Raw genomic sequence first — 26124 nt, forward strand, 5'->3', positions numbered from 1 at the left:
TCATTGTCTGGAGCCCAAAAGGCCCAGACCAAACACCCCCATAACCCAACCCGACCCAGACTTGGAGACCCTTCTACCCCAAAATTGCATGCTGCAACTGCGTTCCATTTTCATGGCTAAAACACCCAAAGATCGACACTGCAATGTTGCCTCTCCATGTAAAGAAGATGCTGCTCCTGCACCTCATCGTTATCGTGTCGATTGCTATCCGCCATCGTCGTTGGGATTCCTCACCGTATTTCCTTCATCGCCACTAGCTTCACCTCCATCTTGGCCATGGCTTGAAATTCGTAACTTCTCTCTAATCAAGTCTGCTGGGATGAATTCACTCTCTGCTACACTTCTTGGAAAGCACTCTTGATCGCCGTCTACCTGATGCTGCCGATGGGTACTCCTGTTGACCGTGCCATAGTTCCTCAACCCCAATCGCCTTCCCCCGTCGCCGCTTCTCATGGCCCTCCAAATTATTCCTCCTTACAAACTCCTCTCTCTTCCATTTCCGTTAAGCTTGCCCACTTTGACGGTTCTTGAGGCTGATATTGCTGCTTGCTGTTTTGAGATTCATCATCAGCTTTGACTTGGCATTGCTGTAAATTTTGGTTATTGTTCCTTCCTCTTCCAACGGGGCCTTGGCTTCCACCTTCGCTATCACCTCTTCTGTCAACTTCATTTTTCAAATTGCTTGCATATATGCTTGTGATTTTCTCTTTAAGCATTGGACTTGCTCTTATTGCCTCTCTGTTCAAAATCATCCTGACTGTCTCTGGTGGTTCCAAGCACCATCGAGATCCTAGATTATTCGTTGCAGCCAATTTAGCTATGGAGTGCGCTAAAGCATTACCTTCTCTAGGTACCCACGTCATACCACATTTGTCGGAATTCTCCATCAGCAAATTAATGTCTTGAAGTATAGGTTGTATTTCACTTATATTACCTTTGGACTTGACGGCTTGTGTTAAGGTAAGTGAATCAGTCTGAATGATTACTTTTTTCATTTGCATGTTTTTTGATATTATCAGAGCATTCCTAACTGCCATTGCCTCTGCTGCCAATGCTGAACTAGCCTTGATCCTTATTGCAGACCCTATAATCATTTTTCTCCTGTGATCTTTAACTGCTGCTGATATTGCTCCACTTCCAGAACTCTTGTTATATGCTGCATCAGCATTAATCTTGACCCAATTCAATGGTGGTGGTTTCCAGGTAATCCTCCTAGCCCTGTCCCTTTTAGTTGTCTGTGATTCTACTCGTTGTTGTTCTTCCTTATCTATGAAGTCTTGTTCATTTAGTCTAGCTCTCATTATAGTTGTCTTTGGATTGATGCTGACATGTTGGTGAACTGCCTGATTCCTTGATTTCCATATTTTCCATATTAGGAAAGCTAGTTTGCTGATGAGCCTATCTTGACTTTCTCTTCCCTCTTCTCTAATTCTTCCTATCTGTTTAAGCATCTATGCACCGAAACTTGTAACTGTTTGTGGTGTTGGGCTACATTGAACTTGGAATCCAAATCATGCTGCCCTAGTCCATGAACATAATAGCATGGCATGCTCTGTTGTCTCTAGTTCCTGTAGACAAATAGGATACATAGGACTGTTAGTAATTTTTTTCTTATACAAATTAGCATACACTGGCACTATGTTGTGGACAGCTTTCCATAAGAACATCTTGATTTTTTGTGGGACCTAACATCCTCATATTTTCTTCCATAAGTTTTTCATATCCTTACTTGTCGAAGGGCTCCCTACACCAGCCTCTGAAATCTCTTTTCTCGCCACCTTATACCCTGACCTAACAGAATACCTGCCATCAAATGTATGAGGCCAGATAAATCTATTTTCTCTATCAATAATACTTACTGGGGTTCTCATAATTTTTTCCATATCTTCTTGCCTGAACCAGGTAGTAAGCTTACTTAAATCCCACCCTTCCCCCTCCTTTAACAAATCTTTTACATATTCAACTTCAGGCCTTCTGCATTCCTGTATTTTATTTATTCCCAAAATCCAATTGTCCTCTCAAATTCTCACTTTAGTCCCGTCTCCTACTATCCATCTTTCATTCCTTTTCAAAAAAGTCCTTTCCTTGAACCAAGCTTTTCCATGTCCAAGAGGAGTTCCTTGTATTCTTTACATCCCAAAAATTACCATTCGGGTAGTACACTGCTTTAAGCACTTTCATCCAGATGGCGTTTGGACTCTCTACCATCTTCCATGCTTATTTCGCTAGGAAAGCCAAATTTTGAATGTAAAGGTCCTTGAAACCCATGCCTCCCTCTTTTTTGCTTAAGCTAATCTTATTTCAGCTCTTCCAATAAATTCTCTTATCCTTTCCGTTTGAAGCCCACCAAAATCTAGCTACTCTGTTACTCAATTTTTGACAAAATTCTTTTGGAAACCTAACAATACTCATAGCATATGATGAAATTGCTTGTATCACTGCTTTGATTAATACTTCTTTGCCCGCTTGATTTAAAAGCTTTTCTTTCCATTCTCTCAATTTCTCCATGACCCTGTCTTCTATCCATGCTAAGGCTCTGTTCTTGGACCTTCCCCATTGAACTGGAAGCCCCAAGTACTTTCTAGGATTTTCCCAAAAGGCCATATTCAGAATCTCCTCTATATTCACTCTTTTTTTGAATAGATATTTGGCTCCCAAAGATTATGCCATATTTTTCCAAATTTATCCTTTGTCCCGAAGCCTCTGTAAAGGAATTAAGGATTGAAATCAGTTGGTATAGTTCATCCTCATTTGCTTCTGAGAAAATGATACAGTCATATGCAAAAAAGAGATGGCTTAGTGTAGGTGCTGAGTGAGCTACTTTAATGTCTGATATTCTTTTATCTTTCAGAGCCTCCTCCATAAGTATTGTGAAAATCTCGGCTGCAATGATATACAAATATGGGAAAAGGGGATCCCCTTGTCTTAGACCCCTCTGAGGTTTAATCTTTCTTGATAACATTCCATTGATTTTAATCTGTATGTAACTCGTCTCACACATTCCATAGCCCACTTTACCCACATAACATCAAAACCAAAAGCCTTCAGGGTGGCTTCAATAAAATTTCACTCCAACATATCATACGCTTTATTCATATCCACTTTAATGGCCAAATTCTTTGATCCCCCATTCCCTTTTCTACTCAAACTATGAAAAATCTCTTGCACTATGACAATATTATCTTGTATCAACCTCCCACCCACAAAGGCACTTTGAGTTGGGGATACAATCTTGTCCAAAAATTTTCTCAGCTTCATCACTATGACTTTTGAAATAATTTGGTACACGAAATTACAGCAGTTAATCGGTCTCAACTAATTAAGAGTTTCTGGCTGCTTTACCTTCAGAACCAGGACAATAGTGATTTTGCAAATTTGTTCATTTAGTGATTGATGAGCGGATAATTTATACGCTTTTTGACATTGTTTTTAGTATGTTTTTAGTAGGATCTAGTTACTATTAGGGATGTTTTTAATAGATTTTGTGTTAAATTCACATTTCTGGACTTTACTATGAGTTTGTGTGTTTTTCTGTGATTTCAGGTATTTTCTGGCTGAAATTGAGGGACTTGAGCAGAAATCAGATTCAGAGGTTGAAAAAGGACTGCTGATGCTGTTGGATTCTGACCTCCCTGCACTCAAAGTAAATTTTCTGGAGCTACAGAACTCGAAATGGCGCGCTTCCAATTGCGTTGGAAAGTAGACATCCAGGGATTTCCAGAAATATATAATAGTCCATACTTTGGCCAAGAATAGACGACGTAAACTGGCGTTCAACGCCAGCCTTCTGCCCAAATCTGGCGTCCAGCGCCAGAAAAGGATCCAAAACCAGAGTTGAACGCCCAAACTGGCACAGAACTTGGCGTTCAACTCCACAAATGGCCTCTGCACGTGCAACACTTAAGCTCAGCCCAAACACACACCAAGTGGGCCCCGGAAGTGGATTTATACATCAAATACTTACTCATGTAAACCCTAGTAGCTAGTTTATTATAAATAGGACCTCTTACTATTGTATTAGGCATCTTTGGACGCCTGGTTCTTAGATCAGAGGGGCTGGCCTCTCGGCCATGCCTGGACTTTCACTTATGTATTTTCAACGGTAGAGTTTCTACACTCCATAGATTAAGGTGTGGAGCTCTGCTGTTCCTCAAAGATTAATGCAAAGTACTACTGTTTCCTATTCAATTCTTCTTATTTCTCTTCTAAGATATCTATTCGCACCCAAGAACGTTATGAAGGTGATGATTATGTGTGACGCTCATCATCCTTCTCCCTTATGAACGCGTGCCTGACAAACACTTCTGTTCTACATGAATTAAGCTAGAATGAGTATCTCTTAGATCTCCTAACCAGAATCTTCGTGGCGTAAGCTAGAATGATGGCGGCATTCAAGAGAATCCGGAAGGTCTAAACCTTGTCTGTGGTATTCTGAGTAGGATTCAATGATTGAATGACTGTGACGAGCTTCAAACTCGCGATTGTTGGGCGTTAGTGACAGACGCAAAAGGAGGGTGAATCCTATTCCAGCATGATCGAGAACCGACAGATGAATAGCCGTGCCGTGACAGGGTGCGTGAGCATATTATTCACTGAGAGGAGGGGATGTAGCCACTGACAACGGTGATGCCCTTGCATAAAGCCAGCCATGGAAAGGAGTAAGACTGACTGGATGAAGATAGCAGGAAAGCAGAGGTTTAGAGGAACGAAAAGCATCTCCATTCGCTTATCTGAAATTCCTACCAATTATTTACATAAGTACCTCTATCCCTATTCTATTATTTATTATTCGAAAACTCCATTATCACTTTATATCTGCCTGACTGAGATTTACAAGGTGACCATAGCTTGCTTCATACCAACAATCTCCGTGGGATTCGACCCTTACTCACGTAAGGTATTACTTGGACGACCCAGTGCACTTGCTGGTTAGTTGTATCGAAGTTGTGACAATCATGAATTAAGATCAGAGCACCAAGCTTTGGAGCCATTACCAGGATTTGTTTGAGCCTGGAGATCACAATTTCGTGCACCAAGTTTTTGGCGCCGTTGCCGGGGATTGTTTGAGTTTGGACAACTGACGGTTCATCTTGTTGCTCAGATTAGGTAATTTTCTTTTTATTTTAATTTCAAAAATTTTTCAAAAATATTTCTAAAATTTTCTCATCTGTTTTCGAAAAAAATAAAAATATTTTCAAAAATTTTATTCAAAATTTTTAAGAATGAATTCTAGTGTTTCATGAAGCATGTTGAAGCCTGGCTGGCTGTAAAGTCATGTCTAAATTTATTTGGACTGAGGCTTGCAATTTGTTATCAAAGAGCAATATACTCTCGTGTTAAAGACTGAAGCTTGGCTGGCCATTGGCCATGTCTAGTGTTTTGGACTGGAGCTTTCTTTGAAAGCTTGGCTGGCTAGTGAGCCATGTCTAATTCCTGGACTGAAGCTTTAGACTAAGAATGCAAGATTCCTGGAATTCATATTAAAAATTTTGGAATCCTTATTTTTTCTTTTTCATATAATTTTCGAAAAAACCCAAAAAAAAATTAGAAAATCATAAAAATCAAAAATATTTTTCTGTTTCTTGTTTGAGTCTTGAGTCATATCACAAGTTTGGTGTCACTTGCATATGCATCTAGCATTTTTCGAAAATATCATGCATTCATAGTGTTCTTCATGATCTTCAAGTTGTTCTTGGTAAGTCTTCTTGTTTGATCTTGATGATTTTTTGTTTTGTGTCTTTTCATGTTTTTCATATGCATTCTTGAATTCTTAGTGTCTAAGCATTAAAGAATTCTAAGTTTGGTGTCTTGCATGTTTTCTTTGCATTAAAAATTTTTCAAAAATATGTTATTGATGTTCATCATGACATTCAAAGTGTTCTTGGTGTTCATCTTGACATTCATAGCATTCTTGCATGCATTCATTGTTTTGATCTAAAAATTTCATGCATTGCATAATTTTCATGTTTTTCATAAAAATTTCAAAAATAAAAAAAAAATATATCTTTCCCTTTTTCTCCCCTCAAATTCGAAAATTTGGATTGACTTTTTCAAAAATTTTTAAAATCAAGTTGTTTCTTATGAGTCAAATCAAATTTTCAATTTGAAAATCTTATCTTTTTCAAAATCTTTTTCAAAAATCAAATCTTTTTCAAAATTCTTAGTTATTTTCGAAAATTCCAAAAATATTTTTCAAAAATCTTTTTCTTATTTTTATACCAAATTTTCGAAAATAACATAATCAATTAATGTTTTGATTCAAAAATTTGAAGTTTGTTACTTGCTTGTTAAGAAAGATTCAAACTTTAAGTTCTAGAATCATATCTTGTGATTTCTTGTGAATCAAGTCATTAATTGTGATTTTAAAAATCAAATCTTTTTCAAAAACTAATTTCTATCATATCTTTTCACAAATATCTTCTTATCTTATCTTTTTCAAAAATATCTTTTCAAAATATCTTTTCTAACTTCCTAACTTCTTATCTTTTCAAAATTTGTTTCAACTAACTAACTAACTTTTTGTTTGTTTCTTAACTTTTTCAAAACCTCCTAACTAACTCTCTCTCTCTCATTTTCGAAAATATCTCCCTTCTTTTTTCAAAAAAAAAAAATATCTTTTCAAAAATATCTTTTCTAACTTCCTAACTTCTTATCTTTTCAAAATTTGTTTCAACTAACTAACTAACTTTTTGTTTGTTTCTTAACTTTTTCAAAACCACCTAACTAACTCTCTCTCTCTCAATTTTCGAAAATATCTTCCCTCTTTTTCAAAAATTTCTTTTTAATTAACTAATTATTTTTATTTTTTATTTTTGAATTCAAAAATTTTCGAAAAATACTAACTAATTTTCAAAAACCAATTTTCAAAAATCACTAACTCTTTTTCAAAATAATTTTCGAAAATTATTCCTCCCCCATCTCATTCTATTTATTCATTCATGTCCTAACATCTCATCTCACATTCCAATCCTCACAGTTGTGTTTCTTCCTTTACATCACATCCTTTATCTCCCCCTCTTCTTCTACTTACAAAGGGATCCCTATACTGTGGTATAAAGGATCTCTATTATTATTATCATTTTTCTGGCCATTCTTCCTTGTCATATGAGCAGGAGCAAGGATAAGAACATTCTTGTGGAAGCAGATCCAGAACCTGAAAGAACTCTAAAGAGAAAATTAAGAGAAGCTAAAATACAACAATCCAGAGATAACCTTTCAGAAATTTTCGAACAGGCAGAGGAGATGGCAGCCGAAAATAATAATAATGAAAGGAGGATGCTTGGTGACTTTACTGCACCTAATTCCAATTTACATGGAAGAAGCATCTCCATTCCTGCCATTGGAGCAAACAACTTTGAGCTGAAACCTCAATTAGTTTCTCTGATGCAGCAGAACTGCAAGTTTCATGGACTTCCATCTGAAGATCCTTTTCAGTTCTTAACTGAATTCTTGCAGATATGTGATACTGTTAAGACTAATGGAATAGATCCGGAAGTCTACAGGCTCATGCTTTTCCCTTTTTGCTGTAAGAGACAGAGCTAGATTATGGTTGGATTCTCAACCTAAAGACAGCCTGAACTCTTGGGATAAGCTGGTCACGGCTTTCTTAGCCAAGTACTTTCCTCCTCAAAAGCTGAGCAAGCTACGAGCTGATGTTCAAACCTTCAGACAGAAAGAAGGTAAATCTCTCTATGAAGCTTGGGAAAGATACAAACAGTTGACCAAAAAGTGTCCTTCTGACATGCTTTCAGAATGGACCATCCTGGATATATTCTATGATGGTTTATCTGAGCTATCAAAGATGTCACTGGACACTTTTGCAGGTGGATCCATTCACCTAAAGAAAACGCCTGCAGAAGCTCAAGAACTCATTGACATGGTTGCTAATAACCAGTTCATGTACACTTCTGAAAGGAATCCTGTGAGTAATGGGACGCCTATGAAGAAGGGAGTTCTTGAAGTTGATACTCTGAGTGCCATATTGGCTCAGAATAAAATATTGACTCAGCAAGTCAATATGATCTCTCAGAGTCTGCATGGAATGCAAGCTGCATCCAACAGTACTCAAGAGGCATCTTCTGAAGAAGAAGCCTATGATCCTGAGAACCCTGCAATAGCAGAGGTAAATTACTTAGGTGAACCTTATGGAAACACCTATAACTCAACATGGAGAAATCATCCAAATTTCTCATGGAAGGATCAGAAGCCTCAACAAGGCTTTAACAATGGTGGAAGAAACAGGGTTAGCAATAGCAAACCTTTTCCATCATCAACTCAGCAACAGACAGAGAACTCTGGACAAAACGCTTCTAATTTAGCAAATCTAGTCTCTGATCTATCTAAGGCCACTGTAAGTTTCATGAATGAAACAAGGTCTTCCATTAGAAATTTGGAAGCACAAGTGGGCCAGCTGAGTAAAAGGATCACTGAAATCCCTCCTAGTACTCTCCCAAGCAATACAGAAGAGAACCCAAAAGGAGAGTGCAAGGCCATTGACATAAGTGCCATGGCCGAACCTGTGAGGAAAGGAGAGGACGTGAATCCCAAGGAGGAAGACCTCCTGGAACGTCCAGTGATCAATAAGGAGCTTCCCTCTGGGGAATCAAAGGACTCTGAGGCTCATCTAGAGACTATAGAGATCCCATTGAACCTCCTTATGCCCTTCATGAGCTCTGATGAGTATTCCTCTTCTGAAGAGAATGAGGATGTTACTGAAGAGCAAACTTCCAAGTTTCTTGGTGCAATCATGAAGCTGAATGCCAAATTGTTTGGCATTGATGCTTGGGAAGTTGAACCTCCCTTGTTCATCAATGAACTAAGTGATCTGGATCAACTGACATTGCCTCAGAAGAGACAGGATCCTGGAAAGTTCATAATCCCTTGTACCATAGGCACCATGATCTTTAAAGCTCTGTGTGACCTTGGTTCAAGGATAAACCTCATGCCCCTCTCTGTAATAGAGAAACTGGGAATCTATGGGGTACAAGCTGCTAAAATCTCACTAGAGATGGCAGACAGCTCAAGAAGACAGGCTTATGGACAAGTAGAAGATGTATTAGTAAAGGTTGAGGGCCTTTACATACTTACTGATTTCATAGTCCTGGATACTGGAAAGGAAGAGGATGAATCCATCATCCTAGGAAGACCTTTCCTGGCCACAGCAAGAGCTGTGATTGATGTTGACAGAGGAGAAATAGTCCTTCAATGGAATGAGAACTCCCTTGTATTCAAAACTCAAGGATCTCCCTCTGCAACCATGGAGAGGAAGCATGAAAAGCTTCTCTCAAAGCAGAGTCAACCAGAGCCCCCACAGTCAAACTCTAAGTTTGGTGTTGGGAGGCCACAACCAAACTCTAAGTTTGGTGTTGAACTCCCATATCCAAACTCTAAGTTTGGTGTTGGAGGGTCTCAACAAAACTCTGCACATCTGTGAGGCTCCATGAGAGCCCACTGTCAAGCTATTGACATTAAAGAAGCGTTGTTGGGAGGCAACCCAATGTTTATTTATCTAACTATATTTTTCTTGGTTATGTGTCTTTATAGGTTCATGATCATGAGGAGTCACAAAATAAATATAAAAATTGAAAACGGAATCAAAAACAGCAGAAGAAAAAATCACACCCTGGAGGAGCATCTGTCTGGCGTTCAAACGCCAGAATAGAGCATAGTTCTGGCGCTGAACGCCCAGAATGGGTGCATCCTGGCGCTGAACGCCCAGAACAAGCATGGTTTTGGCGTTCAACGCCAGAAATGGCAGCAAAGGGGCGTTGAACGCCCAAAATGGGCACCAACCTGGCGCTGAATGCCCAGAGTTGTGTGCAAGGGCATTTTACATGCCTAAATTGGTGCAGGGATGTAAATGCCTTGACACCTCAGGATCTGTGGACCCCACAGGATCATCTCAGGATCTGTGGACCCCACAGGATCCCCACCTACCTCATCATCTCTCTTTCCATTCATGATCATCCCTTCTGTTTTCCATTTACCACTCACATCCATACACCCACTACCTTCAAAATTCAACATCTCTCTCCCACCCAATCCCACCCATATGGCCGAATACACACTCTCATCCATCTCCTCCATATCTTCTTCTTATTCTTCTATTCTTTCTTCTTTTGCTCGAGGGCGAGCAACATTCTAAGTTTGGTGTGGTAAAAGCATAGCTTTTTTTGTTTTTTTCCATAACCATTGATGGCACCTAAGGCCAGAGAAACCTCTAGAAAGAGGAAAGGGAAGACAAAAGCTTCCATCAAGGGTCTATAGCTCAGTGGTAGAACATTTGACTGCAAATCAAGAGATCCCTGAGATACCTCAGGGGATACATTTTCTTCCACACAATTATTGGAAGCAACTAAGGGTGGAACATCAAGAGTACTCCATCATCCTTCATGAAATCAGAGAAGATCTAAAAGCAATGAAGGAGGAGCAGCAAAGACAAGGAAGAGACATAGAAGAGCTCAAGGACATCACTAAGGTGGACTCATTCCTTGTTCTTATTTTCTCTGTTTTTCGTTTTCTATATTATGTGCTTATCTATGGTTGTGCCTTCATCACATGATCATTAGTAGTTAGTAACTTTGTCTTAAAGATATGAATGTCCTATGAATCCATCACCTCTCTTAAATGAAAAAATGTTTTAATTTAAAAGAACAAGAAGTACATGAGTTTCGAATTTATCCTTGAACTTAGTTTAATTATATTGATGTGGTGACAATGCTTCTTGTTTTCTGAATGTATGCTTGAACAGTGCATATGTCTTTTGAAGTTGTTGTTTAAGAATGTTAAATATGTTGGCTCTTGAAAGAATGATGACTAGGAGACATGTTATTTGATAATCTGAAAAATCATAAAAATGATTCTTGAAGCAAGAAAATGCAGCAAAAAACAAAGCTTGCAGAAAAAAAAATAGGCGAAAAAAAAAATTAGAAAGAAAAAGAAAAAGCAAGCAGAAAAAGCCAAAAGCTCTTAAAACCAAGAGGCAAGAGCAAAAAGCCAATAACCCTTAAAACCAAAAGGCAAGGGCAATAAAAAGGATCCCAAGGCTTTGAGCATCAGTGGATAGGAGGGCCTAAAGGAATAAAATCCTGGTCTAAGCGGCTAAACCAAGCTGTCCCTAACCATGTGCTTGTGGCGTGTAGGTGTCAAGTGAAAACTTGAGACTGAGCGGTTAAAGTCAAGGTCCAAAGCAAAAAAAGAGTGTGCTTAAGAACCCTGGACACCTCTAATTGGGGACTTTAGCAAAGCTGAGTCACAATCTGAAAAGGTTCACCCAATTATGTGTCTGTGGCATTTATGTATCCGGTGGTAATACTGGAAAACAAAGTGCTTAGGGCCACGGCCAAGACTCATAAAGAAGCTGTGTTCAAGAATCATCATACTGAACTAGGAGAATCAATAACACTATCTGAACTCTGAGTTCCTATAGATGCCAATCATTCTGAACCTCAATGGATAAAGTGAGATGCCAAAACTATTCAAGAGGCAAAAAGCTATAAGTCCCGCTCATGTGATTGGAGCTATGTTTCATTGATAGTTTGGAATTTATAGTATGTTCTATTCTTTTTATCCTATTTTGATTTTCAGTTGCTTGGGGACAAGCAACAATTTAAGTTTGGTGTTGTGATGAGCGGATAATTTATACGCTTTTTGACATTGTTTTTAGTATGTTTTTAGTAGGATCTAGTTACTTTTAGGGATGTTTTTAATAGATTTTTTGTTAAATTCACATTTCTGGACTTTACTATGAGTTTGTGTGTTTTTCTGTGATTTCAGGTATTTTCTGGCTGAAATTGAGGGACTTGAGCAGAAATCAGATTCAGAGGTTGAAAAAGGACTGCTAATGCTGTTGGATTCTGACCTCCCTGCACTCAAAGTAAATTTTCTGGAGCTACAGAACTCGAAATGGCGCGCTTCCAATTGCGTTGGAAAGTAGACATCCAGGGCTTTCCAGAGATATATAATAGTCCATACTTTGGCCAAGAATAGACGACGTAAACTGGCGTTCAACGCCAGCCTTCTGCCCAAATCTGGCGTCCAGCGCCAGAAAAGGATCCAAAACCAGAGTTGAACGCCCAAACTGGCACAGAACTTGGCGTTCAACTCCACAAATGGCCTCTGCACGTGCAACACTTAAGCTCAGCCCAAACACACAACAAGTGGGCCCCGGAAGTGGATTTATACATCAAATACTTACTCATGTAAACCCTAGTAGCTAGTTTATTATAAATAGGACCTCTTACTATTGTATTAGGCATCTTTGGACGCCTGGTTCTTAGATCAGAGGGGCTGGCCTCTCGGCCATGCCTGGACTTTCACTTATGTATTTTCAACGGTAGAGTTTCTACACTCCATAGATTAAGGTGTGGAGCTCTGCTGTTCCTCAAAGATTAATGCAAAGTACTACTGTTTCCTATTCAATTCTTCTTATTTCTCTTCTAAGATATCTATTCGCACCCAAGAACGTTATGAAGGTGATGATTATGTGTGACGCTCATCATCCTTCTCCCTTATGAACGCGTGCCTGACAAACACTTCTGTTCTACATGAATTAAGCTAGAATGAGTATCTCTTAGATCTCCTAACCAGAATCTTCGTGGCGTAAGCTAGAATGATGGCGGCATTCAAGAGAATCCGGAAGGTCTAAACCTTGTCTGTGGTATTCTGAGTAGGATTCAATGATTGAATGACTGTGACGAGCTTCAAACTCGCGATTGTTGGGCGTTAGTGACAGACGCAAAAGGAGGGTGAATCCTATTCCAGCATGATCGAGAACCGACAGATGAATAGCCGTGCCGTGACAGGGTGCGTGAGCATATTATTCACTGAGAGGAGGGGATGTAGCCACTGACAACGGTGATGCCCTTGCATAAAGCCAGCCATGGAAAGGAGTAAGACTGACTGGATGAAGATAGCAGGAAAGCAGAGGTTCAGAGGAACGAAAAGCATCTCCATTCGCTTATCTGAAATTCCTACCAATGATTTACATAAGTACCTCTATCCCTATTCTATTATTTATTATTCGAAAACTCCATTATCACTTTATATCTGCCTGACTGAGATTTACAAGGTGACCATAGCTTGCTTCATACCAACAATCTCCGTGGGATTCGACCCTTACTCACGTAAGGTATTACTTGGACGACCCAGTGCACTTGCTGGTTAGTTGTATCGAAGTTGTGACAATCATGAATTAAGATCAGAGCACCAAGCTTTGGAGCCATTACCAGGATTTGTTCGAGCCTGGAGATCACAATTTCGTGCACCAGTGATCCTTCCTTAAAAAAGTTCTTAACTACTGCGGTTACTTCCTTTCCTACAATCTCCCAGTGTTTTTGAAAAAACAGGCCATTAAGTCCATCAGGACCTAGAGCCTTAAGGCTGCCTAAGCTAAAAGCTGCATCTTTAATCTCCTTATCAGAAATATCTTCAATAAGACTATTATTCATCTCTTGTGTTACTCGTTTTGGAATTTTACCAATGCAATCCGCCATTCTGAGATCTTTAGTGGCTTTGAACAAACTTTTAAAATACTTTTCAGCCATCTTCCTCACCTCATCTTCTTCACTTATCCATTCCCCATTTGCATTTTTCAATCTTTCAATCCTATTTTTGTCCCTCCTTTGAACTGTAGACGCATGAAAAAATGCTGTATTTTTGTCTCCCAACCTCAGCCACTTGATCCGGGCTCTTTGTCCCCAGAATTTTTCTTCCTGCTTCCAAAGAAAGGTGGTTCTTCTCTTTAATTTCTTAATTTCTTCTTGTCTATCCTCTGCCAAATCTAAGCTCATAATCTCTTGTAGTTTTGCTTTCATCCTCTCGATCTCATGGTCTGCTCTCTTGAACGTCACTTTACTCCACTTTCTTAATTCCCTCTTACTTCCTTCTATTCTCTTAATTAATTTGTTCCAGTTCTCATCTTCTAGTCTGCCTTCCCTGCCCCATCCCTTTCTAATAATATTTTCACACTCATCATGATCCTCCCAATATGCCTCATATTTAAATTCCTTTCTAATCTTGACCTTTGGTTCAAACCTCAAAATTAGAGGAGTATGATCCGAGCTAATAGATGGTATAGCTGTTAACACAGCATTTGGATACATTCTCCTCCATTCCCACATGGATAGGCCCTGCCAATCCTTTCCCTAGTAATAAACCCATTCCTAGGGTTACTAAACCATGTAAATTTCATACCTTTCAAGTCAAAATCCATAAGCGCATTAGTATCCACAAAATTTCTAAACACCAAAATCTGATTTCTTGATTTAGGGTGCATGCCTCTTTTCTCTTCTTAATTTAAAATTTCATTGAAATTCCCTATTAACATTCTCGGTTTATTTAGATTACATTCTCTATGGATAATTCTTTCCATAATTCTTTCCTTCTCTGTGGATTCGGATGCCCATAAACAAAATTACACTCCCATTCATCTCCATTCTTATATTTAATAGTAGCTTTAATATAATTAAGACACCAGGCATAAACATTAATACTGATATTATCATTCAAAAATAAACATAATCCACCAGACAAACTCCGGGATTCTACACAAAAAGCTTTATCATAATAGATTTTTCTCCTAATTCTATCAACAGTTTTTTCACTGGCTTTAGTCTCCATCAAAAAGATAATACTCGGCTTAAACTGTCTGCAGAGGTTCTGCACCTCCGCCACTGTCGCAGGCGCCGCTAACCCGCGACAGTTCCAACTTATGCAACTCATGATTGCAGGTGGGGCATGCTAAGGCCCGCCTCCTCAGCCATGTTTTGTATGTTCAGGTACCTTTTCTTCCTTGCAGCTTTTTCTGACTCATATTCTTCATCTTGCATGCTCTTTATTGTTGCCTTTGGCTTCGTGATCTCCCTCTTCCTCTTCAAACTCAGTTGCATTCCCATACTCTGTGCTAATTTTACTTCCCAATTCCCTGCTGTATCCATTAAATCAGTTCCACCATCAAGCTTAATTCCTTCTCCTTCATCTTCACTTGGCAATTCAACATCATAAAAATCTCCGTTGCCACTGCATTGCATTATTTTTTACATTGGTTTCCTGTCCTTCCATTCTGCATCCCTCTTATCTCTGAATTCCCAGATTTCCTTTCCTTTCCCTACCTTTTCGGTCTTCCTATTGTTTTTTGTTTCTCCCGTGTTTTCTACTTAACTCCTTATCTTAGCTCCTTTTCCCCATTTCTCCTTCAACATATGCATTATAGTAGGGCCTGTATTTGCATTCTGTTTCTACTGTCTCTGTATATTCTGGGCTTTTCCTTCCCTTAGATTGTCCTTCACCATGTGTAGTCCATCATTGTTACCTTTTGGTGGGTTTTGCTCAACTTCCATGCAGGTTATATTTTTTGATTTAATGGGCCTGTTGGCCCAATTATTCCCAACCTCTCTATTTAACTTTTTTTCCTTAGCCTCGTGAAATTTTGTTTTTAACTTGCCTAACTTGAGAAAATATCTTCCCAATTCTCCTAACTGCTCCAAATCTTCATTCTCTAACACAAATCCTTCCAGTTGCTGATTTTCCAGACCTTCTCCTACCTGCTCCTCTGCACCATGACTCTGTGCTACTCCATCTCCTTGATTTCTGCTTGCAACCTCCTTCCCTCTTCGTCTCCCAATGCTTCCCATTCCACCAGTGACACTTTCAGCTGAGAACTGTAGATCCTTACCTTCCTTTCCAGCCTGGTTGATTGCACGCGCCTCTTGTTCTCCCTCTTTACTATCTGAAGTTTCTTCCCCAGTTCTCCATGCCTCCTTGTACATGAGTGATTTTGCCTTGTTAACTCCAAGGCCAGCTGAATATCTGGATTTACTTGGATCCCAGCTTGCCATAGCTTGAGGCCTCTGGCAGTCCTTCCTCCCATGTCCCAATAATCCACACTTCAAACAGTAGCTATCCTGAATTCTTTCATACTTAAATTCAATCCAGGTATTTGGTAAGTCTTCTCTGGCCAGCCAGAACCCAGTTGGTAGTGGCCTTGTTATATTCAAAGCTACTTTCACCCTGAGAAATGATCTTTTCAACATATTGCTGCTTTTTGGATCCTCTGTTTCCATTGTTATTCCTATCTTGTCTCCAATGATTCTTGCAGTGTTATTGTTGAGATATGCCTGTGGGAACCCATGCATCTGCACCCATAATTCCATTTTATCATGATTTACCTCATGTATGGATTCCCTCTGGTTCCACATCTGTTAAGTTAACTAGCTGCCCTCTTATGCTCCATACTCCTCTCTTCAATATTTGAAGCCCTTTTCTCTGATCTTTGAAGCTGATAAGGATCTTGTTCCTTCTTACCTCCAAAATAGCAACACCTTGTGGATTTCCCTATATCCCATAATAGCATTCCTTATCACCTTGAAACTTAGTTCTTTCTCCGATATTATCTTGCCCACCAAGTTGATGTAGTTAGATTTGTGTTCCTCTTCTAATCTCTGGTTAATTGCAATCACTTTTTCTTCTATTGGTTCCAAACCAAAAGTTGTCATGCTTTTGTACTGTGTATTTTATGTGTGGTGTGTAAATAAGCTGGTTGTGTGAGTGTTGATATGTAATACTTGCTGATTCAGTGTTATATGCGGATAAAATTATGGCTAATCTAACAGGTTTTCTTGTTGTAGGTTGGTTTTGCTGGAAGGGCTGATATTCAAGTACCAGTTCGACTAGAACCTTACGTTCTAAAAAGCTCTCCTCACGAGAGAACTCGCTCTCCTGCTGAGAGATTCACACTGACACGTTGGATCGGTATTATGGATTTGTGGAAAATGGCAATGTCATGAGTATTGGGCTTTGAAAGTTGGTTAAGGTATTTGGGCTGTGGGTTAAGGCTCTTTCTCTGACAGCCCAGCCAAAAGAAAAAAAAAAATTTAATATGTGTAATTAAAGAGCTTTCTTGACTTGGCTGTAGGGACACATTTTTCCTTTGTCCACCAAGGCAAACCCCTTCTTCGGGTACTGACCGGGAAAATGCTAAGAAAAGAAGTTACATTTATCGGAAATGAATCTTTTTAATTTTTTTTAACAATTAAAAAAATAAATTGTAATTTTTTATTATTAATTTTATAAATAAAATAAAAAAATAAAAAATAAAAAAATTACATTTTACTCTTTCAATTAAAAAGATCCATTCCCACATTTATATCCTATCACTATTAAAATTACCAAGTTAATTGCTTGCTTGGTTTAAAAAACAAAAAAAGAAACGAGTCAAGTCTTCATATCCACATAGGTTGGTCAATCATGCAATTTCCTTGCAATCACAGGGAGCGCTCACACTCTTTCTGTTTTCCAACTTTTGATCTGATCTCATAATTCCTTTCTTTTAACTTCCTATATAAATTACCTAACATGCATTGCTTTGTAATTGCAGTAAAACACCACACCCATGGCACACGCCATTGTTTCCAAGTCCTCCAAGTGGTTATTCTCTAGCAAGACTACCTTCTTCCTCTTCTTCAAGTTAGCCTTTCCATGTTTAACTCCTCCTCCTCCTCGCACAGACACAGCATCTGAGTTAATTATGCCATCCAATTCCAACATGCACAACACAAAAGAAGATGACAAACTCAGAGACGTTTTTGATCACTTGGACGTTGACAAAGACGGCAAAGTCTCAAGCAAGGAGCTCGTGGATTATTTGGGGTCGGTAGGCGAGTCGGTGAACCATAAAGTGGCAAAGAAGATTGTGAACGAGTTTGACTCCGACGGGGATGAGTTGCTTCATTTTGGGGACTTCGTGAGACTGATGAAGCAAGAGGACAATGGCGACTTGGAAGATGTTCTAAGGAGCGCGTTTGAGATGTTCGAAGTTGAGAAAGGTTGTGGCTGCATAACACCCAAAGGGTTGCAGAACATGTTACACCAATTGGGGGAAGTTAAATCTCACCAAGAGTGCGAGGCCATGATTCGACCATTCGATCTTGATGGCAATGGATTCCTTGATTTCCATGAGTTTCAGCAAATGATGTCACCGGTTCCTTGATCCCACCTATTTTCCAAATTCAACTTTTCTTTTTTTTTTTTCTTTAAAAAAAATATATATATTTTCATGTGAAAGCCAAAGTTGAATCACAGTTTAATACTCAAATAATTTTAAATGTATGTCGCTATGTAGTTTTAAAATGTTATTCCTGCAAAAATTATATGCATACTGATTGATGTACTGATGTACATATATTATATTAAGGAAAATGTAACAACAGAGTAACTTCTTGTGAACGTTCATCTAGAAGGCTTACTTCACCACAACGAACAGACCTACCTATTCTCATTGCCTCTGAATCAGAAAGTAAACAACAAAAGAAGGTCATACTCCAACGATTTTTTAGTCCTTGCAAGCCAGTAGACTCATTCTCTCATTCTGTGCTTCTCTTTTTTTCGAATTGAAGCTATCACTATAACAAAGTAACAAACAAATGGTGTTAAAAATAATGAAGATTTCGTTAATATAGTACACCAGAAAGGGATGATGATCAAGAATCAAGATGCCTTGTCACTTGTCAGTTTGCCAATAAATATTATTTAGCAATGACTATATTCATTGGTTTGACCAATTCTACCCTTCTTTGGGTTTAGGATTACGGTGTCTGGATCCAATTGCAGCAAAGGAGTGACATCATCGGCAGAATCATTGATGTCGACCCTTATTATCATAATTTGCTGATAGTAACGTGAAACTAATAGAAATAATAAATAATTTTATCACTTTTTTAATCCAACCCGCGTTTGCGCTATATATTACGTATTCTGATATGAGAAATATTAGTCTATCATATCACGAGTCTGAGTCCAATGGATAATACTATTGTTCTCTTCACACTAAGCTTTCTTCTTGTATCTTCAAATGGCATCATGTCACAGCAGAATTATTCAGGAAACTCAGTACTAAATTGCAGCAACAACGACGCAGAGGGTCCTTCTTCAGATTTCCTATACACCTGCAATGGATTCCAAAAATCTTGCTTAGCCTTTCTCATATTCAAATCCCAAACTCCTCACAACACCATTGCCACAATCTCCAACCTCACTTCCTCAAACCCAGAGGACCTTGCAAGGTTCAACAACGCCTCTCATTCCACACTGTTCCGAACCGGCAAAGAAGTCATTGTCCCTCTCAATTGTTCTTGTCCAACCAGAGAACATGATGATGATTATGATGAGTACTATCAAGCCCAAACCACATACGTTCTGCCAAAAGATCCAACATATTTTACAACAGCAAATGATACCTTTCAGGGATTAACCACGTGCGATTCTCTCCAGCGTTACAATACTTATGGGGTTCTTGATTTGCATCCTGGCATGGTGTTGCACGTGCCCCTCAGATGCGCTTGTCCGACGGCGCGTCAAGCCGGTAGCGGCACCAAGTATTTGCTGACCTACTCGGTTAATTGGGGTGATAACATCTCTAATATCGCAGCACGGTTCCATGTCAACGCAAGTAGTATGGTTGATGCCAATGGTTTCTCCTCAGAAAATGAAATGCTCTATCCATTCACAACTGTCCTGATTCCATTAACAAGTGAACCCAACAGCACAATAACCATAGTTCAAAATGGTCAACCACCTTCTCCAACTACTCTTTACACTGTAAGAAAGGATAAGAAAAAGACAAAAAGAAAAAGAATCATAGTTGCTCTTACTTCCTCGGCGAGCTTCTTGTTTTTTCTGTTTGTCGTTTTATCTCTAGTGTTTGTGCGTAGAAAGAGATTAGAAATTTTCTTCAGGGGAGATAGAAGAGGCAGAACAAAGCAAGTGTTTTCAGAACAAATACGTGAAGGGTTAGCAAGCATTGAGCTTCTTTCCAAAGTGTACAAGTTTGATGAAATTAAAGAAGCAACTGAGAATTTCAGTGCAAGCAACAGAATCAAAGGCTCTGTCTACCGTGGGGTATTTGGTAAGGAGAGGGAAATCATGGCGATCAAGAAGATGAATTTGGGTGCCTCTAAAGAAGTGAATTTGTTAGGAAGGATCAATCACTTCAACCTGATAAAGCTGGAAGGTTACTGTGAAAAAGATGGATCCTTCTATCTTGTTTTTGAGTACATGGAAAATGGTTGTTTGAGAGAATGGCTTGGGAGAAGAAACAGAACCATAGAACACCAATGTTGGAGAAAGAGGATTCGGATTGCTGTGGATGTTGCAAATGGACTTGAGTATCTTCATAACTTCACAGATCCTTGCTATGTTCACAAGGCCATAAACACTGATAATATATTGCTAAATAAAGATCTAAGGGCCAAGATAGCGAATTTCACTCTGGCTAAAGAATCAGATAGAGAAGTAACAAGCTCTTGTTCTTATTACACATCCCATGTTGTGGGAACCAGGGGTTATATGGCTCCAGAGTATCTTGATTCAGGGAGAGTCACATCGAAGATGGATGTGTATGCGTTCGGAGTGGTGCTGTTGGAATTGATCACCGGCAAAGATTCTATTATTGTGCAGGATGATGGAAGTGAGACGATGCTTTCATCAATCATATTGAATCTCATTGACAAAGATGATGCAGAAGAGAAACTCGGTTTGTTCATTGATCCTAGTCTCGTGGGAAACTGTGAGAAGGTCTATGCAATTCAGCTAGTTAACCTAAGCCTAGCATGCTTGGTTGAAGAACCTTCAAGGAGACCAAACATGGCAGAAGTGGTCTCGAGTTTGCTTAGAATATATACAGAAATTGAGACAAGAACGTCACCCTGCCGCATCAATGACAGTGGAAGCACGGAGAGGTGAAATCGTACTGCATATGTTTGTTTACTTAAAGTAAATGTAAAATTTTTATGCTCTGAAATTACTTTTCTGCAAAACATGGCTAATATGTGTAATAAGCATTTTAGAATCATTATTTGTACATTAATATTTGAACTCAAAATGTTGTCAAATCCATAATTTTTTGGCTGTCAAAATAATTACTTACTCTTGCAAAAAAAAGTTAAGTGGATACTTGATATCACCTTCTACTGTTTTATTTCGTTAATTTTCTTAACTCAACATGAAATATATGTGAAAGAATTCAATAGAGAATCAAATTAAAAGACTTGAATGAAAAATATTACTTATGCTTTTCACTTTTCAGTTTGCATATGTGAAATTATCAAAACAGATTCGAAATGAAATTAAATAAATCTCTATGTTAATTTTTTTTAAAAAAATAAAAGATAACTAAAAAATAATTATGCATTTCTGTATGCTTCACCGCCAGCGCGGCAGCGCCATGTGGTTTTTACTTTTTATAACCAAAAAAAGATAAAAAAACAAAAAAAAAAAAAAAGAAAAAAACAGAGCGACTCAATAGCAGGGAACCCACAGAAGGAGAGAACCGCCCCTATTGCAGCTTGCTACGGCCACCGTTAACAATGAACTTTCTTCGTATTCAGAAAATCCTAAAACCACTCTGAATTTTTCATTATATATTCTACTTTTCGATGTACAACAACAACAGCGTATCGATCCCTATCTCCGACCACGAATCCGACGAACATGGTGGCGTGCGGGTTCACACGCGACGGAAGCGTAAGATAGTGATTCACAGAGGAAACCACGACTTCAGAGAAAAAGTGTTGAGGAAGTTACTTAGACACTGGATCCTAATCATCATTCTTTTAGCTTCGGCTTTGTTTGTGTTCGAGGCCTTCACCATTGGTCGCAAACCTGATTCCACTGTCACCTCAGAGCTACGAACTCCAAATAAAAATGGTGGAATAAAGTCAATAAACTCGCAACTTGCATTGGGAAAGGAACCCCAACATGACAACTTGAATCGGCTCGATCCACCGCGTAAGTTCTCAGTTATTGTTACCAGCACGCAAAAACTTGCAATTGTAATTGTAATTAATTATGATTATGATGTCTGATTTGATTGATCCTGGTAGGTTGCTTGAAGCTTCTGCCAGTTGAAGAACTTGAACACCTTGATATTCCTGTGACAGAAGAGTCTAATGGCCCTGTTAACCAGGTTCTATATGTTTCAGAGGGAGAGTCTTCTTTGGTAGGACGGAATGCTACCTTTTCTCTTGCGAGATTTAATTTGTTTACTGGAAATCAAACATTAGAGCAGAGAGATACAAGTTTTGAGGTCATTATCTGTTTATCCTTATTTATTTTAAGACCTAATATTTGAATATTATTAAACGGGGAGATGGATTTCTCCTAAAGTTGTAGCAAGGATTTACATGGTTTTGTTACTTGAACTTTTTAATATGCTTACTATGCTCATATTATGCTCTGTTTTTCTTCATATAGATTAAGGAATCTATGATGGTACATTGTGGTTTCTACAGTTTAAATGGAGGGTTTAAGATATCTGATGAAGATAAAACTTATATGCATGCTTGCAAAGTTGTGGTTTCTACTTGTGCATTTGGTGGTGGAGATGATCTCTATCAACCTATTGGGATGTCAGAGGCCTCACTTAAGAAGGTTACTTGACTAGCATAAGAGTTTCATTGTTATTGTAACTTAAAAGTCACCAATCTTACCTTCCAAATATGTTTAGTGGTATGCAGGTCTGCTACGTAGCATTCTGGGATGAAATCACCTTAAGAGCACAGGAATTGGCAGACCACCGAATTGGAGAAAATGGATTTATAGGGAAATGGAGAGTTGTGATTGTGAGGGATCTTCCTTTTGTTGATCAAAGGCTGAACGGCAAAATTCCCAAGGTATTCAATCTTTAAAATTATTTCATTCTATTAAAAATTTCCCTTGTATATAATTCTGTATTTGCCCATATTCTTGAATTATTGATGTAGAGGAATAGTTTTTCTTTCCATTTATATATATGTTCAATAAAATAGTGAGCAGAACGAAGTAGTTGTGTAGTTATTTGAATTTTTTACTTTTATGGCAACACTCACATAAATAAATGTTAGTATGCAAGTAAGACCTTTGCTGCTCTGTTATTCTTTACCTTTGCTTCATCTACTTGATTCAACTAGTTTGTGTGCCTATCTTCTAGATGTTAAGCCACCGCCTATTTCCTCAAGCAAAATTCTCTATCTGGGTAGACTCAAAGTCCCAATTTAGGAGGGACCCACTAGGTGTGTTGGAGGCACTTCTTTGGCACCCACATTCAGTATTTGCCATATCTGAACATGGAGCTCGCAGTAGTGTCTACGATGAGGCTAAGGCTGTAGTCAAGAAAAATAAAGCCAAGCCAGAGGAAGTTGAAGTGCAGTTGAACCAATACCGCAAGGATGGGTTGCCTGAAGACAAAAGATTTATTGGAAAGAAAGGTGCACATTGCTATACATTTCCCCCCATTATTAGCTAAAATAGCTTTGACTTTTTAAGTTTTAAGATTTGTTTTCCCTGTTCACGAAAGCATACCTTGCTGTTCTATTCACCTAGAATATCTTTATGCAATCATTTTCTTATGACTGAACTAGATGCTAATCCTCTGTTATCTTTATGCTAATCCTCTCATTGAACATATCAAAACTTGTTCTGTGCAGCTCTGTGTGAAGCCTCTGTTATCGTGAGGAAGCATATGCCACTAACTAATCTTCTGATGTGCCTCTGGTTTAATGAGGTGGTTCGATTCACTTCTAGGGATCAACTCAGCTTCCCATATGTCTTATGGCGGCTTAATGCTTTCAAATACATCAATACATTCCCTGTCTGCACCCGCAAGGATTTAGTCAACAGCATGGGCCACATCCGCAAGGCCAAGCCTTTGCAATTACAAAGATAGTTGAATGGGGACGGCCTACATGCATTTATCTTAACTCATTCTTTAGTTCGTTCATTTGATTAGCCATTTGAACTAGATATATATTTTTCTACCCTCATCTCTCGCTTGATCATTCATTCAATATTCGGTGTATGGTTATAAGTTGGAGAAATTGTTCCGTGATCATTGAGGTTGAATATGTTTCATCACCATTTATTAAATGACATTTTTATCTTGATTAGTTGATTAGAGCACATTTACGTTGATGTACCATTACCACATAAGTATTTATATAATATGTGATCTGTCCGTTTTAACTCGGACTAGCACCCTCAAAGTAATGGCATATGATTATAACTTGGTTACGAAATATACATTTATTCTAGTTATAAATCCTAAAAGAAAGGTTAAGCATAGTTATAAAATCTGATACACAGGTATGTTTAGACTTGAGTGAAAAGTAACACTACACTTGCTTACTTGGACGTTCGAGTGTTTTTTGCAGGTACTCCCGACATTCTGGAAGCAGGAACTGGAGAGATATTGGCTCATAGGACTCTACCTCCGTACAACAAGTAAAGTTTCCAGAACAATTTGTATATTCTGATACTGTTAACTCTGATTAGTTGATTACTGAAAAGATCTCGTTTATCTTTTCCCGTTGGTTTAATCAGATGCTTTAAATATATATATAATTGGATGACTTATTTAGGAGGAGAATGGAGTGTGCCCTATGTTTTTGTCTTGGCCTTTAACCCCTCCCCCCCCCCCCCCCTCTTCTTTTTTCTCTCTTTTCTTTCAATTATTAGAGGAATTCTTTCATGTTTTTCTGTCTAAAATATATATTCATGTTTTGGGAACATAAAAATTCATTGATTTGGTTATACCTGGGATCAAATAATGGCATGGAATTAGCATTCAAATTGGCCACAAATAAATGGTACACAAGACGATCTCATTTCTGAAATATTTTGAAAATTCAATTTCTTTCCACCGCTGGAAACAAAGAAGTCATTTATATTTAATTATTTACAGTTATTCTAAATCATGTAAAATTGTAAATAAACTCACAAACTTGAGTAGTAGGATTGAGCAAAAAGTATTTATCTTCTCTTAACGAAGTAGCGATAGTTCGATTCTGATTATAAAATGATATATATATATATATATACTCTCACTTGCGGAGGCGTTTTGGGGTTAGAGCTGTCAAATGGATGGACAGAGAAGCTAGTTCGAGTACTCGTTTCGTCACCAGCCACGAGTTAAAGTTAGAAAAACCAGGTCCATATTTTAAACGGTTCTCACCAAGTTGGTCCACCTGGCTCACATCCATCTCAAGTCATCCCAGGATTAAGGCTCAGTTTCACTAAATAACTTAAATAAGTTAATAAGTTCTTTTGAAAAAAGAGTTTAAAGTATAAGACTTTTATTAATAGTAACTTATAAATAAGTTATTTTGTGTTTAGATTTTTAACTATAGAAGTACTTATTTTAAAGTTGTAGCGTTTGGATAAATAATTCAAAAAATACAATTTTTTTAACATAAGAGAATTGATATTAAAATAACGATGATAACAAATACTTTCCATTATTGAAGGTTGATTTTACATAACCAAATCACAAGATTACAATCAATCAGGCAATTGATTCTTTATTTGTTCTCTAATTAGTTCCATTTTTCTAGCACTTTCAGCATTCGGTTCTTTCCACGTAATATCATTAGAAACTGGTTCTTCTATTTCACCTTCACCTTCACTCATAAGATCAAAATTTTCATAGAATTCTTCAAATTGTTCATCGCTTGTGTCATTCCGTCGAATAAAATTGTGTAAAGCCATACAAGCACTAATAATTCTAACTTGTGTGTCAAAGGAAAACGATGGCATGGCACCTAAGATTTTTCATCTTACTTTACAACATTCAAATGAGCGTTCAATTGTACATCTAAGGCTAGAATGATAATAGTTGAATACTTCATTTCTTTCTCTTGCTTTGGGACCCAATCTAAAATGCGGAAGATGGTATTTGTGACCTTTATAAGGATCTAAGAATCCCATAAAATACGGATAGCCAGAATCTACCAAGTAGTACTTATCTAGCAAAAATTTAGTGCACCACAAAATCAGTTAATAAAAATAAAGAGTTTAATCTAATATAAATAATATCAGTCTCATATGCTAACATTTAGGAGGAAGAGGGAAATGAAGACTTTGTCTACGCACACCTTGATTGAAAATTTTAGTATCGTGTGCAGATCCCTCCCAACTTGCCCATACAAATGTGAAACACATGTTAAAATCACATATTGCCATCACATTTGTAGTTGTAATCCCTTTCTACCAATGTATGAAATTTTCTTGTCGGCAGGAACAACAACAGGTATATGAGTTCCATCTATTGCACCAATACAATTTTTAAAATATGGATAATATCTTTCATCATTTTTAATT

The 26124-nt window shown here is 38.1% G+C and overlaps 4 protein-coding genes across 4 annotated transcripts; 3 read left to right on the forward strand and 1 right to left on the reverse strand.

Moving 5' to 3' along the window:
• Positions 1–1521: 1521 nt before the first annotated feature.
• LOC140180689 (uncharacterized) lies at positions 1522–14120 on the reverse strand. The gene is made up of 3 exons (XM_072221966.1): positions 13345–14120; positions 1730–1803; positions 1522–1568 (listed from the first exon to the last, which is right to left on the reverse strand). The coding sequence occupies exons 1-3, from the start codon at positions 14118–14120 to the stop codon at positions 1522–1524; spliced, it is 897 nt and encodes a 298-aa protein (XP_072078067.1).
• Positions 14121–17389: 3269 nt separating this feature from the next.
• On the forward strand, positions 17390–17986 carry LOC112766613 (probable calcium-binding protein CML41). Its single transcript, XM_025812510.3, has one exon. The coding sequence runs from the start codon at positions 17390–17392 to the stop codon at positions 17984–17986; it is 597 nt and encodes a 198-aa protein (XP_025668295.1).
• Positions 17987–18773: 787 nt separating this feature from the next.
• Positions 18774–20948, forward strand: LOC112766612 (lysM domain receptor-like kinase 4). The gene has a single exon (XM_025812509.3). The coding sequence runs from the start codon at positions 18796–18798 to the stop codon at positions 20734–20736; it is 1941 nt and encodes a 646-aa protein (XP_025668294.1). The 5' UTR covers positions 18774–18795; the 3' UTR covers positions 20737–20948.
• Positions 20830–24394, forward strand: LOC112765893 (probable hexosyltransferase MUCI70). Its single transcript, XM_025811757.3, has 6 exons — positions 20830–21780; positions 21876–22078; positions 22246–22422; positions 22509–22664; positions 22961–23237; positions 23457–24394. Exons 1-6 carry the CDS (start codon positions 21429–21431, stop codon positions 23693–23695), a joined length of 1404 nt encoding a protein of 467 aa, XP_025667542.1. The 5' UTR covers positions 20830–21428; the 3' UTR covers positions 23696–24394.
• Positions 24395–26124: the final 1730 nt, after the last annotated feature.

Source organism: Arachis hypogaea, chromosome 17 (assembly GCF_003086295.3).
Source record: "Arachis hypogaea cultivar Tifrunner chromosome 17, arahy.Tifrunner.gnm2.J5K5, whole genome shotgun sequence".
In the NCBI taxonomy this organism is placed as follows: Eukaryota; Viridiplantae; Streptophyta; class Magnoliopsida; order Fabales; family Fabaceae; genus Arachis; species Arachis hypogaea.

Coding starts and splice junctions, on each gene's coding strand:
- LOC112766612 (XM_025812509.3), top strand. CDS start 18,796: ATGGATAATACTATTGTTCTCTTCACACTAAGCTTTCTTCTTGTATCT.
- LOC140180689 (XM_072221966.1), bottom strand. CDS start 14,120: ATGTGGGAATGGAGGAGAATGTATCCAAATGCTGTGTTAACAGCTATA. Junction 1,804..13,344: donor CCTGATGGACTTAATGGCCT/GTTTTTTCAAAA, acceptor ATTTGATGGCAG/GTATTCTGTTAGGTCAGGGT. Junction 1,569..1,729: donor TGTAGGGAGCCCTTCGACAA/GTAAGGATATGA, acceptor ATTTGTCTACAG/GAACTAGAGACAACAGAGCA.
- LOC112766613 (XM_025812510.3), top strand. CDS start 17,390: ATGGCACACGCCATTGTTTCCAAGTCCTCCAAGTGGTTATTCTCTAGC.
- LOC112765893 (XM_025811757.3), top strand. CDS start 21,429: ATGTACAACAACAACAGCGTATCGATCCCTATCTCCGACCACGAATCC. Junction 21,781..21,875: donor GAATCGGCTCGATCCACCGC/GTAAGTTCTCAG, acceptor TGATCCTGGTAG/GTTGCTTGAAGCTTCTGCCA. Junction 22,665..22,960: donor TGAACGGCAAAATTCCCAAG/GTATTCAATCTT, acceptor CCTATCTTCTAG/ATGTTAAGCCACCGCCTATT.